The sequence below is a fragment of the Agelaius tricolor genome, unplaced genomic scaffold (genome assembly GCF_023055355.1).
Source record: "Agelaius tricolor isolate 1412-34295 unplaced genomic scaffold, bAgeTri1.0.p SCAF_5, whole genome shotgun sequence".
Lineage (NCBI taxonomy): Eukaryota > Metazoa > Chordata > Aves > Passeriformes > Icteridae > Agelaius > Agelaius tricolor.
This window is the reverse complement of record NW_027269265.1, coordinates 12,084,524-12,101,092: the sequence shown is the minus strand read 5'-3', so window position 1 is coordinate 12,101,092 and position 16,569 is coordinate 12,084,524. Positions and strand designations below refer to the sequence as shown.

At 39.4% G+C, this 16,569-nt stretch overlaps 1 protein-coding gene across 14 annotated transcripts in view; it reads right to left on the bottom strand.

Moving 5' to 3' along the window:
* Nucleotides 1-16,569, bottom strand: part of BEGAIN (brain enriched guanylate kinase associated) — a 158,666-nt gene that overhangs the window by 60,558 nt on the left and 81,539 nt on the right. For 8 of the 14 annotated variants that reach the window (XM_071426452.1, XM_071426454.1, XM_071426457.1 and 5 more), the window contains one exon: nucleotides 12,644-12,733. The exons of the other annotated variants lie outside the window; for them this stretch is intronic. In XM_071426452.1, the coding sequence (XP_071282553.1) occupies nucleotides 12,644-12,733 (90 nt within the window). The remainder of the gene's footprint in view (nucleotides 1-12,643; nucleotides 12,734-16,569) is intronic. 14 annotated transcript variants of the gene reach the window in all.

Here is a 16,569-nt window from a genome sequence, read left to right as displayed (position 1 = left end):
TGTGGAGCTGATCTCTTGGCTCCAAGAGGGACCTTTGAGGCGCTGTGGAACTGGGGTCTGCCAGCACCCAGGCACAAAGTGCTGCCACGGGATGCATTGTGAATTGCCTTGCTTTTTTTTTTTTTTAATCATATGGTAAAAATAGTTCTTCATAAATGAATGGCAAATCTCGATTCCCTTTGATGTCAAGTGAGTGCTGCCATCAGCTGCAGTGGAATAATGTTTTGGGTCTTTAATTAGACAAGAGAGTTGGGAACAACATGTCAGTCTTCAAGGAACACTTATCTGAGCTGTCTGCAGCGTGACTGGCTGCTCCTCTACAAGCTGTGATAGGAGCTCAGTAAGTTAATGCAAAAGCCTTACAATTGCTGCTTGCTTGATCCATGCAGCTCTGAGCTAGGAAACAGCCCAATGTTTGCCAACACGGCGCTCTATTTCAGTTGCACATATTGCGTGGTTGCAGTTATACTTAGATTACCCCTTGTGGTTAAATTCCCTTAAAATAATATACTCTAATTCAGACATTTAATGCAGCTCCACTTAATGTAGCCATTTAATTTTTGTATTTTGCTTGGTGAATTAAACTCCAAAGTTACCTAGGGAGCTGAGAACCCATGGTGCTCATTTCTACATGTCCTCATTGATAATGTTACCCCATCATACCACCTTTCACTTGCTCTGCTTCTGGCCTGTTCCTGCTACTCCTCTGCTCATCTTGGGAAACAAGAGTGGTCAGTTTTCCTTCCTGTAGCCTGGAAACTCAGATTTTCTTCTGTAAAGTGGCAGTTACAGTGTCAAAACTGTTTAGAGTGAAAAGAGATATGATCTCAAGTCTTCTGTTGGTCTAAAAATCTAACTCCTAGGACTTGTACAAGAAAACAGACTGCAGGTCCTCCAGCTATGATTTTGGATAAAAATGCCCAGGCTGAGGCTGCTGGACAAGTGCAGTTAATGCAAGTTAAGCCAGATCAGGGAAGGTTAGAGCATCCTGCTGCACTGGGAAGTTTTGGACACAGGGAGCACAACCTTTGTAAGGAAGAGGAGCTATTGGGGTACAAATAGAATGGTAATGCCAGGAATGTATATGTTAGTAATAGCTGGAGACTACTTAGCAAAAGAGGAAAAAGGGGAAAGTTAATCACCTCCAATAACTTTGTTTTCTGCTTCCTCATGTAGGTACTTGCTTTGGGTCTCAGTTGAGAGAAGAGTAAGCAGGAGCAATGAAGTTGCTTCTGCATAGACCAGTGTGCCTAGGCCTATGTGGGGAAATTTGGGGTTAAAAATCTGAGTTCTGTGTAAAGCTTGATCCTGAAGTGGAAGGCAGTGCTGGTCTGGAATGCCAAAATGTGCTTTTAGATTCAGATCTGGACAGTTTGGTAGGTTTTTGCAGGCTGAAGCTTATGCTAGAAGGATAAACTTCCAGCTCACTTTCTCCCTTGAAGTTCTTTGAAGTATTTGAATTCTTGAATTCTTAGCTTTCAGAATGAGATTATTCAATCCATTAAAATCAAGACTATTCCAGTAAGGTTCACTGAAACAGTCTGCATACATGGACTCTTCCACATGATGTTTTGAGTGGTAAACCACAGGTGTAACTTTGTTCAAAAAAAGAAAAAAACTCCACTGATTAAAGCATAACTCAGGCATCTTCAAAGATGAAAGTTGTTCACAACCAGCAAAACATAATTTTGGCAAGATCTACTCATTTCCACCCGTGCTGGAAAGATGGGGTGACATTTTAAAAACTCTCCCAAACCTAGGAAAATCCCTCCTCACTGTGTATTTTGAGTCATCTGACACATGTTAAAACAGCTGATTGTTTTTAAGAGGACATCTAATTTTTAGATAGGAAATAATCCCTGATTTAGGATGGGATTTTTTTAGGACACAATAGTAGATACATAACAATGAGTCCTTATGAAAACACAAATTATTAGATGGAAAGGCAAGAATTTTAGAAGGAAAGAAATTATGTTCTGACACAGATATGCTGAATGGCAAAAAACCTATAGTCACTTTTATGGAAGAAGAAAGAAGAAAGAGAGAGAGAAAAGACCTCAGTTGGGAAAGTGTTAAACCATCTGCTTCAATATCCATCTTGAGTCAAGCAAGTTCTGGAAAGAGAGCTAACTTTAAGCAATGGCACAATGAAACTTAGGCTCGTGAATGGCACAATAGGGAAATTTTCCCAAATCTTAGAGTGTAGCCATTGAATGGGTACTAATAGCTGTAACACTGAGAGCAGATTTCCCAGGATTCCCAAGATGGCTTTGATTTCTGCATGATTTGATACATTACCAGTTTGAGGTAAACCCTGTTGTTTTCTCTTGATTTTGGTTCTATATGAACAAATGTCTGAGAAGCAAAGGCAAAGCAATGAGTGAAACAGCAGGAAGAATAAGAGGATGTAATGTATCAAATCCTGCATCTCTAATAACAGGATGAGAGTTTCAATTTTTGTTTTGTACTAATCTAAGGTACTTAATGAGATTTTTCTTTGTTTGTTTTGCTGGGGTTTTTTTCATATATCATGAAACAGATGTTCTTTCTTTGGAAACCTTCCCCTTACCATTATCTTCCAGTGTTATCACATAATGACATGCTTGGATTCTCATTCCTTATGCTGTGTTGTGTTTTTTGTTCTAGAAATCTGAAGTTTTCATGAGGAGGGCTTATTTTGTTCTGTACCATTGCAAATTTGATAGTGGTAATTTAATCAGAGTTGAAAAGAGGGAAAAGATGAAAAGTCAAAACATGGAGTCACAAAGTCAATCATTTAGAACTTTCCCTTTTCTTCAATCCAACCAACCAACTCCATAAATTAGCTGCATTTTGTTTCTGCTTTTCACATACCAGTTTATTAGAAAAGTTCATTGCACAATTTTTTAATGCTACTAAATCACTATATTTTGATTAATAATTTATGTCCATGGGGATAGTTGATCCCCACGGTTCTTTAGTTTTATATATATGTAAAGCTAAGAAAATAGTTAAATGGAAAAAAGTACAGCCAGGAGAAAGGACAGGACTTATTTGCAAATAAAAAGTATTCTGGTAGTGCTATGTCTTAGAAAACACAAATCCTGTATTCCATGGTCTTCCTGAAACTCTGACAGCTCCAAGGAGTATGGAACTACAGGGCAAGCTCAAAGGTCCTGTAGATTATTCCACCTTTAGCATAAGGGGTTGTCTATTTCTTTTAATGATCTCTAATATTCTGCTCCTGTGACAATCAGTGGTCTGCAAGTCATTACCCACTTTGCTTCATTAAAATATTTCTTTAATAACAAGGACAGTAAATACAATATTAAATATTTAGACTAGTGAAAGCTTGCCTCAAGGGAAGCTGTTTTCAAGGTTAATAAAAACAGGTCTTTAAACTTTCCAAAGTGTTATTTTCACTGATTAGCTCTGTTTATATTCATAAAAGTATAAAATAGATGAAACATATATTTGCACAGAAAATTGTGCTTACAAACATTATCTCAGCCTGCAGCTGTTGGTCAGAGTTAAGCTGTAGTGCTGGCTGGAGAAGCTCCAGGTGAACACATTCCCACTGGATTTCAGACAAAGCTGAGATGCCACATGATAAGGGCCTATTCTGAGGAAGGTGTGCTGGCAAACAAGCAGGTTTTCATTGTACCTGTCTGATCTTCTGCCAGCTCATCTGCCTGGCAGATGGGCTGATGACAAAGGAGTGCTGGCATGCAAAGCTGGGGCTGCTCAGTTCCCTGGAGGCCAGATGATTTCTGGAGCCTTCTGCCTTCAGGTGGCCCACAAAGAGGGAGCTCCCTGAACCTTTACTCCCTAAGAGCAGTGTCTATGGGTCTGCCCTACTAGTGGAGCATTCCAGCAACCCCACATCTCCACCTCACTGGCCAAACTGCTTCAGCAGCCCTTTCCATGTCTGTCTGCCAGTCCAGGGCTCTGGCTTTAGATGGTTCTGCAATGTTGTTTAAAACCAGAGCAAACCCTTTTTTCTGAACTGGGGAAATTCTCTCTGAATGGACTGATTACATTCCTTCACACTGCTCATGGAGTGAAAAAAAAAAATGATTAATGGTTTTAGGAGGGAAATTAGCATTGAAAAGAATGTGAAACAAAGGCAAGATAGATGCCCATGCCATATATACTGAAAAACCCATATCAAAGGTTCTGATTTCTGGCTAGTGAAACAGTCATTGTAATGCAGATGTGAAATCCTAAGTAGAAGTAGTTGCATTTTGTGGTTAAAAAGCCTGTCTTGGAAGAAAGAATGTGTAAGAAGGAACTAACCTGGACTGGGTTTTGGATCTCTGAGTTTTGAACATGGCTTTGACAAAGGCTACACCACTCAAGAGAGTTAAGGCAAGACTGAGTTTGCCTACTACTGGTCATGTATGGCTCCTGTTCTTAGTCAAGAGCAGGCACCAACAGGATGAAATTAATCTGACCTATTTTAGAAGCCTACTTTTAGATGAGCTGACGCAAATCTGGAAGTCTCCATTTCCGTTCCTTACAAAGGGAATCGAGTCAAGTATCTCAGACGCAGACAATCACATCTCATCAGATAACTCCCCCTCCTCCTGACTCAGTTCTGTGTGTATGACATGAGGTAACAGTATTTCCTTTCTTGTTTGCTTAGATGGCGTGGGGGCCCACAAAAATGAACCACTAAATGCTTCTAAATTGTTTATCAGATCTGCCTCATGTCTGTGATGTGTCACATTCTAAAAAAAAAACACTTCATAGGATCAGGAGTATGGAAGAACTGGGGAAAATTTAAAAAATGTATTCTGAACAGAATTTCAAAAAGAATGTTTTCTTCTTTCACCCTGTGGGGTTTTGTCTAAGGAAAGGTCAATAGCAGTTAACCCTATGAGGTGTTTTCTGTCAAACAGTATAAAGATCAGGAGAGGGTCTCTGGGAAAGGCCAAGGGAGGACCTCTGCACCCAGTCATGCCATGCCAACTTGGGCCACTGATGACAGACAAGGCAGGCTTTGAGGCAGCTTTGTGACCTTGGAAGCACTTTCCCAACACTGTGAGTCTGCTGTGGATCTCTGCAAAGAGATAGGATGTTTAGCTCAAGGAAAACAGACATCCACACACCTGCTTTTGTTTCTGATTTTTGGATGCAACTGATCACCACAGAGAAGAATATCATCAGCCAGGTGAGAGGCAAGGCTCTGGGAGACACCTTCCTGACCTGTAGCTCACACCCCAGGGAGCAGCAAGGTGGGAGCAGAGATCTCTGGGGCTGTTCACAGCTGGCAGAAATGCCAGCAGGTCCTCAGCACTACTGGGTTATTACTCAATGGAGCTGGACTGCACTGACAACTTGATTTTGAAACTTCCCAGGAATTTTGGCTCCAGGAGCTCTTGATGACCCATGTCTGGTAGTCTGGATTACCCAGGACTTTTCATTCCAGCACATCTTTGCTTGATATGACTCTGGAATGGGTCTGCATGCTGCCCAAAGTAGAATTGCTGCAAGAAAGGCACCCAAACCCCAGCTTAGGAGGAATAGCTTTGAGATGACAGTTGTGACATTGAATCTGACCCCTCAACAACATTTTTTCAAGCTGTAGTTGTTGGGAAATGAAGTCAAAGCGTTTTACAAGTGTTTTCTAAATTAATGAAAGGTTTTTAATGAAGCAGTAATTGGATTTCTATGTTAATCAAGTTTTGATTATGTGTTACATGCTGAGGGTCACCGTTTCAAAAGGTTAATGCCAAAACTATCTTTCTTGTCTGCAGTTTTTGTGTCTAAACTTGCTCTTGCTTTGTCTGATCAGGAGGAGGATGGGATCAAATTACAAAGTCAAGATCCAGTCTGAGAATCCAGCTACAGACTTGAAATTATATATTTTATTGGGGAAAAAGATTACATGCTGCAGCTCAGACTCAGAGTCAAGCTTGCAAATCCCAATTTTGCACTTTTTATTCAGAAGTTTTATTTGTACTTGTTTATGCAAACATGTATCCAAGTTCTGCAATAGGCATTTTCCTGTAAATTCAGGCTCACTCAGACTTTGTTCAGCTTACCTATTTAAAAAAGAAAAATTTACCAAGGTCTGTCAGGATTTTTTCATTACAGCACATCCACCAATTTTCTCCATTACTTTTGAAGAAATTACTTATATTTGAAACTTTGGAGCATGAACAGTTTGCCTGTCAAATTGCATGAAGATCTCTCTTTCCTGTAGATATATACACAAACATTTAGAAAGATAACTTTTGAAGGAGTTTTTTTGCAAGTATTAAATAATTTGAATTTTCTTTGCAGTACGTGCTTTCAAAATAAACAATCTGAAGCTGGGTTTGGATTATGAGAAGGAAGGCCTGTACATATGTTTCAAAACAAATGTGTGGGTGATCCAAATCTGGAGCTCAGATAGTTTTCAAATGACTGATGGACACATAAAACAAGTAATAGAGTCCTTTTCTTAGGTTCCAGGCATTCTGGCAGAATTCAAACCAGAGAAGAGGGACCCTTTATTAGAAAATTCAAAGAGAGTCATTTGGAAGGGAGGTGGGGAAAGGAAGAGATGTTTAACAGTTGAAGTGCCTAGTGCTGTGGGATTGATCCTTAGCATGAAAACCTATTTGAGGCACCTGTAGAGCTCATACAGCTACTTTAAAACAAATACATCACTGGATATTGGAAGGTAACTTTTCTTTACTTTGGACATGAGTACCTCACTCTTTCATAATTCACACAATTAAAAATTCAGACCTGACAAGATATATCACATGGTAAATGTGTCTAAACTGTACTGGCCTTATTCATAAGAGGCAGAAAAGAGTGATCTCTCTTCAAAATGAAACTGCATTATTCTTTGGCTATAATGACTTGACAGTCCTCCATTGCATAAGGGTGACTCCTGTAACAAATATCAGAAGCCCACAGACACATCTATCCAACACGAGCATGAACTGTAATATCAGGTGATTAAGATACAAAAATTCAGTTATGTGTTGACATGCAAAAAACCCTTAGAGGACCATCTGTCAGCACTGAGTTTTCTTAAGTGAATGCCATTATTGTCAGTGAAACGTGACAAGATTTTTAAAATGTACTCAATAATAAAGGCATACAAGTTTTCCTTTATTTAAAGGTGCTATCCATAACCTAAGGCTCTGAATGGGTTGAATAGAAATACCACAAATAAAATTTCACCTTTCAGAAATAGACACTAAAGGTGTTTTGATTATTTTAAATGAAGTTTTTCAGCAGACATTTTTGATTCCCCCAGTATACTGAAAAATACCAAGGGCAAATGAAAATGAACCATGAGAATCCAGACCTGTGACCAGGGAGTGTGCAAATGTGCAGGGCACTAAGCAAGGGTACAGAGCAGCCCTGGAGAAGGAAGAATGAGGATTTACAAACCAGGATGTGCACTGTCACTGCCTGGTGCAAGGGCTGAGCAGAGACTGGAGGGCTGAGCCAGCTCTCTGAGGACTGATTTAATGCCTCTGCTAACTTGATTTGGAGCTGGAATCTTCCAAACACACTTCTGTCTCCTGTTAATGAGATGACCATTTTTGCTTATGAGACACTTCTGAGGTTGAATACCTGAGTATGTGAGAAATGAATGCAGTGCACAGCAAAACAGCAGGAGTCCTATGCCCAAATTCAAAGGCGACTAAAGCGGAGGGAAAGAGTGGAAGCAGCAGAGGTTGTTAGTATGTTAGCAACTTCTTCCAAGTTGCCTCCTAGTGCCTCTGTTAGGCTCTCCTTGAAGTGGAAACTAATTGTTTTCAGCTCTGGCAGGTAAACTCTTAGTAGCAGTGGCTTAAATGCAAACCTTTAGGCTCAGTAAGTGATCTTACAAAAGTTTGAATAAGGAATGTGTCCGTTCAATTTTTTTCTCTGTATTGCTAGAAAATGAAGGGGTGGAGAGCTGGAAAATATGGGTCCAAGAGAAGAAAACCAGCATGGGATTCCAGAACGAATACACGCTTTCTGGCTTGTTCTCTAGAAGTAGGAAGGACATGTTTATTTTCTTGCCATAATGAAGGACTCCGTTCATGTTTGTGCCCTGCTTCATATTTTCTGCATTGTTCAAATGTTGCCTAGTGCTTAGAGAACATCTGAAATGGATCAGCTGGTTAAACTGGGAGAGAAGGAAGGAAACTTCTGGTGTGGCAAACTTCAGACAGCATTTGTGCAAGAGAGCAGAATCAGAATGACCCTGACCCTTCCTAGGGATTAAGGGATCTTCACTGCTTTTTGTCCAGACTCTGCTGTTCCCATGAGTCTGGAAGAAGGTTCACCCCTGTAAGAGCTGCTATTTCCTGGCTTCCCAGAGGCTGATAAGTTTGCACAAAATGTTTGGGTAGCAGAAATTGTGAGTTGCAGTGTAAAGTTTCAGAGTTCAAAAGGGTAAGAAAACCAGCAGCAAAGGCTGACTCCAACAAATATGATGTAACCCAGGCCACTGAGGGGGGGGTTGGCTCAGACAGAAAGTTATTTGAAGTTGTTGAGCAGTTGTTGTCTGCTTTTTAATGTCTGTCAGAATCCTACCCGTCTGCATTGCATCTCACTAGGGAATCCAGACTACCAAGAGGTGATAAGAAAGGGGAAAAAAATAGTAAGGTATTGAAAAATTGAGGAAGCAAAATTAGAGGTAGACTTCAATTTGTGATTAGAAAGCTAAAGAGAGCTCTCCAGATGATTAAGCAGGCTGCCTTCAGTTGCAGTAGCTCTCCTTACAGCTTTGAGTGGCCAGCTTCTAGATTGCTTTGGTTTGTAGTCATGGATAAGCACTCCCTCTGGAAATTACTGAGAGCAGCCTGCCACATCAGCTCACAAGCTTATAAAGTTATATTTTAATTGTGTTATTAAACCTTTCTCACTCTTTTTTTTTTTGTCTGTTTATTTCCCCAATTCATCTGGATCAAGCTGTGCTGGAACAGAAGTGTGGCTCCTCCTGAATTGTGCAGTTTATGTGTAATAGGAATGTAATGAGAATGGATGAAGCCCATTGGCCAGAAGCAATCTGAAATTGATCTTACTCTTTCTATTAAAGGACTGAGGTTGGAAGTGTGGTAGAGGAATACTGGAGAAATGTGCTCTAGCAGTAGGGATAGAATTTTGTTCCTATTTTATTTGGTATAAAACACCCAGACATAGGTTAATGGACAGAGGTTATAATCTCTGTTCTCATCTACACTCTTTCCTTCCTTTCCCAATCCTTTTCTCTTTCCTCTGATTTGAAATTCATCTTTGTCTTGCTCAAGGGACTCATTTAGGTGTGTTGGCTTAACACTTTCATCATAAAGGTTATGCTAAGCAGCTGAAAAAATCAAATGTACTCTTCTGGCTCGTGAACCAGTCAGACAGAATTACTACTGGGACTACGGCTGTTTTCCTTTATGAGCAGTGTATATTGCATTATTTGAGAAAATTACTGAATTCTCCTTTTAACTACATCTGTTACAGTTGTGTTCTGATCCTCTTTTGTGACAGAAGTCATGCCAGACAGAAGCTCCTGTCGTGTCTCTGTCTTGAATCCATAGGTGCTTGCCTTTAAAACAGTGCCCATGCTTGGCAGATGTTCCTCCTAAAGAGCCCAGGGGGAAATGCTGCCCCTTCAGACACCTCCAGAGGTCATGGGTGCAGTCAGTTCTGCTGCAGCCTCTGCTCCCTAGCACTGGGCTCCCCTCACCCACAGTCACTGTATGACATTGCTCAGGTGTCCTGCCAGAGAGGTGAGCTCTGGGCACTTTCCTGGAGGGCTTTCTGGCAGTACAATAGATCAGTGGTTTGTTAACACAAGCAAGCAATTACATTAAATAAATTAGCAATTTGATTTAATAAATTGATTAAATAATACTCCTAAGCCAGGACACACCCAAATTCTCAGCTGTGCACAAGTAATTCAGATCTTGAGGGAAACTATTACTACACATAGATTCATATACAAAGTGTTGAACAATGAGAGCTACTGGCTTGTACCTGAATGAATTTATTTTGCCTGAATATTTCAAGATATTTTTAGTTTTCCTACAATAAAAAATGATCCTCAGCTCTTTGATCAACTTGATATTACAGCAAAAGAAAAGAAGGAAAAAAGAGAAAGGAGTTGCTGTCTGTCATCTGTGGCTTATTATTTCAAGCCCTACCTTGTTTTATCCACTGCAGCACACTATTTTGGGACTTGTTAACTGAGAAGCCTTCTACTCTGCAAGAGTATAAATGAGTTCACCTCTAGCAAGTTCCCCATGGCTCAGCATGTTGTGCCATCATTTCACACAACTTTCCTCCCAGCTGAATGTCATAATTTATTAGTTCAGTATTTTATCCTGCTCCCCTGGTTGCACTGGCTTTTCAATGTAAGACTCTGCTTTGTCACCTTTTTTTTTTTGTGGCTGTTGGGAAAGGAGAGGGAACAGGACTGCATTTTTCCAAACTCTTGTTACCAGCCCTGCACCTTGACACTGGCTCTTGGGTAGTTTTTGGAGTGAGCCAGCAAATGAAAGATCTCTCTGCAAACTTGGAGGGACCAAGTCAGGCAGCAGATGTCCATGGAAAAGCTGCTCACACTCTTCATGTGGAAAGCAATGCACAATGTGCTCCTTCAGAGGGGACCCAGGAGCCCTTTGATTGCACCTCCCCAGCAGATGTAGCACCCCAAGGACCTGTACAAGTGAGGAAGCAGATTCACCACTCCAGACTTTCCCAAAAATTCCTCTCGTGCCTTGAGATGTGGATTGCATAAACATAGGCCATATTTTTTTTTCTTTTTTTTTTGGGCATCTTATAACTGAACAACTTCAGCATTCTGGGTTAATCAAAACTTAGGTTTTTACTAGAAATCTCTTGCTGATACTGTTACTGCTTTCTCATTAGTTTTTAAAGGTTAAGGTGCATCAGGCTGGCTAAAATAGAACCTATCCTCATTTTGTAAATGCTGACACTTGTCATACTCGCTATTTTTCATTTTATCAAATGAATGTTTGGGGTTTTTATGAGTTCCTTCAGCCAGGTGGGATTTTTCAATATAACTAGAAAGCAAGTTTCCAGATATTGTTTTACAGTCTGGATATATTGAAACATTGAGATTAAGATCTGAGTTACTCAACAGGAAAGAAACAAGCCAGCTTTCAGGAAATACAAAAATTTCTCTAAAAATTTAGATCCTTGTGAGCTTTTCAAAAAAGCATATAGGAAAATGAAAATTGTGTTTCAATGGCTATTTATTTTTATTTTTTTTATGAAAGGGGTAAATAGGTTGAGCTAAAATCTTGGATTTGTGCATTTTAAGTTGTATTACACTTGGACATAAACTGTGGTATTGTCCTCTACAAGAGTAAGCGTTTTTTATTTCATAAGTAAAACTACAAGTAGACTGTGGGGGTAGGAAAAAAATTATATTTTTAGTGAGCCCTATGGAAGGACAACTAAGTATCATCCCAAGACTCAAAAATTCCATGTGGACATCCATTTTAAAACAGAATGTAAGATCGCACTTAGTGATTACACCATGGATGTGTGAATTTCTTCCGATTTTAAAAGACTTCCAAATATTCAACCAAGTTGGAATTAGGGTTGAACATTTTGTAAAAGAGTTTGATATGCCTGGATTGTGTTTCACTTCACTGGTCATCTCTTGGTTTTAGCAAGAACAAGCAGCAGAGCAAAGCTATTTTTGCATCAAGATCTTGTGAACCCAGGTAAGAGTAGAGTGTACCTGCAGAATCCCAGGGGAATGAAAAGAAGAATTCAAACCACTTTTCCAAGATTGCTGGGGTGTTTTTGCTCCACAGAGTGTAGAACATGTGAAAAAAAATCAAAAAGAATCTCACTTATGTCTTTCTTACGCTATCAGCATTCTTAGGATGAAATGTTTCACACATTATTATCTTGTATTCAGAGAAAATCAATAGACTGCAGGAACCAATCTGAAGCTTACTCTGTCTTTATTTTTTTAACCTAATCACTTTTTTACTTTGAAATATATTACTGTATTTCATATGTCATTGAAAGGTACAGGACTAGTGAATGAATTTCTTCTACATACCTGCCACTTGAAATAAAGTCAAGCAAAAAGAATAGACAGTGAATTCAGGAGAAAAGTAGAAAATAATTTAAGCAGAATACAGAAAACTGAGTCATTACTTAAACTTATACTACATGCTGCATAGAAATGTAAACCAAAATCAGTCATAACTTAACATAACAGTCATCCTTTCAGTGTACTGTACCTATAGCATTGAAAAATCCTTAGTTCAGGAGACTCAAGATTAATGTAAACCTGATATAGGAAAGAGAATATACATACATACCAGCAATCAAGAAAGGTGGGTGAACTGCCCAGATAACTGTGGTACCAACAGTGAAATGTAATGTGCCTGCATTGTCAAACTACTCCATCAGAAAAAGAGATTCACTGGTATAAGGCAGCTGTGGATTTTGCAGCTTCTTAAACAACTTTCAGGTTTTATGCATGTCAGTGACAATTATTACAGGCTTGGCTGAGGCAAGTATCTAGAGTACTATAACAAACAGGTCTGCTGTTATATCCCTAGTCCAGAAAACACAGTGGAGCTGAACAATGAGAGACCACAGACTAACATGAAGAAATGAAACATTTTTACGGACATCAGAAAGTTAGAAAGAAAGCATAACTCACAAAACATCACTTATTAGTTACCTGTCCCAGAGTGTAGGTGAAGATTTTGCGAGCCTGCCCTGGAGAATTCTAGGTTGCCATAGGCAGGTTGGCACCCAGGAATTTCGTACCCTGTAGCATGAATAGAGGATAAACCATGGCTAGGTATGGCTCATAAGACATAAGAGTGATAACCCAGCTAGATTTGCTTTGTATCAGAAGGCTATGGCATAATTTGGTACTAATTATTGTTCAGGATATCTTACTTTAAAGCAGTGTTAAAATTACAAAACAGAGTGATTCTACAGCACACATATTTAGTAACTTGGCTGAATTTTTTAGGGCAGAATAAGCATTTACAATTGACCTTTTGATGGCTCTAAATGGGTGCTACTCCATCTATTTTACTGCAGAAGCATTTGGTCTTAAGATTTGTGAATCAAGCCCTTATATTTTTGCATTCTGAAAACATCAGCTTAAACAAATTTGTGCTTCACTGAAAGAGGGTCATCAAAATTTCTTCTGAGCACCATAGTGAGAACATTTTTAACAGTGTTAATTGAATCTGGGCTGAGGTTCAAGTCCTGTATACCAGGTTCTGTGCTCATCTACCAGCAGCAGAACAATAGCTGCAAAACATTTGCTGGGAAAGAAAAGCACAAAGAGAAGCAATCTGAACTAGCAATAGAAGCTATGAATAACACACAGCAAAAGCAGATCCTGAGCCCAGGAGAAGGACGAGGCAGGGAAATTAGCAATGAGAACTGTTGCCCAACATTAGCATCAAGCAATGCTGGTAAGATTCACAACAGTCTGTGCAGTCCTTAGTCAAGCAAATCCTCACTGAGGTCAAAGGTGGTTTTTCCTGAGTAAATTCTGAGTAAGGACTATAATATTTGGCCATGCAGAATACCTCATACAGTGTTGCTTTATTCATTTTCAATATTAGAAATACAACATAACATTCCTTAAAGGACAAACTCAGTAAAAATCAGTTTTTCCTGATGCAAGCATATCTATATTTATGAACCAGAATCTTAGCATAAACTTTCCCTATGGTCAGTGATCACCACACAAGCAGAAAATCCTACCCTCCAGTATTCTCCATCAATTACCAGTGGTTACTGCAAAGTAGGGACCTTCTGGGAAACACATGTAAAGAGGAGCACACCTTTACATACATGACATATTTCAGGAGTGCTGCAGAGAGCAGCAGGGAATCTTAGTGTTCATGGGAAAGGATAACCCTGCTGAGGCTCTTGCCACTGCTTTAAGTCTGCCCCAGGTTTGGCTTCATGTCAAGGACTGCTGGCAGCAAGATGATGGTCTTTGAGACACCCTGAGGAAAAGCTGTAAGTGAATGCCAGCATGTTACTTTAGTTATACCACTGAGTTGTACCTATGGAAAAAACATTTAAGTATCTTTTAACTTCCATATTGGACTTGGATTTAGTATGTGAAGACACACAAGGAAGACAAAAAAAAAAAGCAAGGGCCTAAGTATTAAGTGTTGTCATCACATGAATTTATAGCAATATCAACTTTGAAATCAAACCAGAGGTGTGAATAAATCTTTGCAATATAACACCTCGATACTGTTGGTTCTGCAGTGAACTGTCAGTATGACTTTGGATTATCCATTTTTAACAGCTTTTTTAATGTTTTCAAACTGTAAATGTCATAATCAATAAGTGTGTACACATTTAATACACACAGTTCTGTAACACTTTACTGTGCATTTTCATTCTCAGCTATGGATATTAAGAAAGAAGTTGTAGAAATACAGGTATGGAAATGGTCTTTACCAAGACCTCTAGACCTCCATTTTGTATTTGCGTACTTTTGGGTACAAAATTGTAAACTACTCCTAAATATCACCTGAGCAATCTTAATATTGAAAAAAAAAAATCCCAATCAAACAAAGCAATATATTTAGCTACAGATTTTTCCAGAATGAGCAGAGGTTTTTCAAATCAGTACATTTTGCGTATTTCTCTGCACTCTACTAAGAAACCCTCTATAGGAGTGTTCTAATGAAAAACAAAACTTGAAAATCCTGAGGTGGCTTAAATGAAAACATTAGGCTTTTCAAGCCTGCAAAATTAATTCAATTTGGGCTCCTGGTGCAAAGAAGCCATTTGAGTGCTGAGAAATCTCTGCTGCCTTCATATCCATTACAAGTTCTCCTCCATGTAGTCTTGATCCAATATATCTCATACCTTTTGCTGATATATAGCAAATGGCTTTGCTCTAGGTAACCTTGACAATTTTTTTTAAGGCAGTGAGATGTTTTGACAGAGATGGGAGTGGTGTAAATTCCACTTGAGCTGTTTGTTCAGTGTGTTTCCTGTCATCGTTTTTGTAGTAAGTCACATGTAATTGCTCCATAAATGAGCTAAGACAGAGAAAAGCTCTCCTCTCTAAATGTGGTGGATCTTTCAAAAGCTCCCCAAAGGGATTTAATAACATCCTGTCTCCCATAATCAGTGTCAGTTGTAGTCAGTCTAATCCTATTCTCTTATGCAAGGTCAAAAAATAATTAGTAATGGTAAGATTTATTTGCCTGATATTAAACCACAAAAATTAATTTGTCAGCCTCTACAGTTTACATGGGATATTGTTTTAGCATAGGCAAATAAGAAATCAGCAAAACAGACAAACATTTTTGTCAAAAGCAACTGCAAATTTTAGAGGAAACAAAATGGGAAAAGCTCCCAGTTCTGTTACTGTGAGGTTTCCTTTCTGGTACAACAGTTGTAAGAAATATTAAGGTATTGCAAATAAGAAACCAGCCTATTAAAAATATATTGCAGTCACTCCAGACAATTAGTAGTTTACTACAGGAAAAATATCAGTCTTGAACAACCTGATGATAAAGTTTTTCAGATTATAAATTTTTAAAACTACTTTTAATTGTGCCAAGGCATGATAAAGTAAATAATTTTTCTCTTCTTTCTCCAGAGCTTCACTTATACTTCACTGATGTGATTGAGACTGACTCTAGTGTCAAGTGAGGTTGGAATTTGGACACACTGTTGTAATAGTCTGTGTTTCCTTGTCTTGTCCTGGAACATGCAGTATGTTACTTCAAATATTGTCTGTGGCTCATCTGGCAATAATCTACTTACAGAAATACAGAGAATTTGAAAAAAAATAAAGACATGGATTTCTCAGTGAAGCATGATCAACACTATCCAGAGAAGAACAGTTCATCATTTTTGTTGCCAGAAGGTCATTGGTCCACAGTGCCTAGAACAGCAGCATGCAGACTGCTGTGCCTATTTAAGAAATAATTTTCTTAAAAATTAGGAAAATAAATGCAATGCTTCTTATGCTACCCTCTCCATATTCTATAGATGGTGAATAATTTTTTTTTTTCAGTTCTCTTTGAAACTGCAGCTGAATATGGAGGGGTGAGAATCTGTGAGAGAAGCCATTCCACAGATGCCAAGGTCAGTGCAGAAGGAGGGGCAGGAGGTGCCCCAGGAGCTGCAGCATGGGCAGCCAGGTGCAGGCCATGGTGAGAGAGCTGTGCCCCTACTGTATCCCAAGGGAGGGACTCCACACTGCAGCAGGGAGCATGAAGAGTCTGAGGGGGAGGGAGTGGCACAGACAATAAATCAGTGATGAACTGACCACAGCCCCCATTCCCATCCCCCTGTGACACTTGAGGGGAGGAGATAGATCAGAGTGAAGGAGGGAGGGGTGGTGGGAAGGTGTTTTAAGACTTAGATTTCATTTTCTCATTATTCTGCTCTGATTTTATTGGTGATAAACAGATCTCCACAAAACAGGTCTGTTTGGCTCATGATGGTGGTTGGTGTGTGATCTCCCAGCACATGAGTCTTTCATAATATTTTCTCTCCCCTCCCTGTGCAGTTGAGAAGGGAAGTGACAGGGCAGCTGTGGTGCGCACCTGGGGTCATCCCACAACAGGATCTATTTTACAGTCCACATGTCTATTTTGC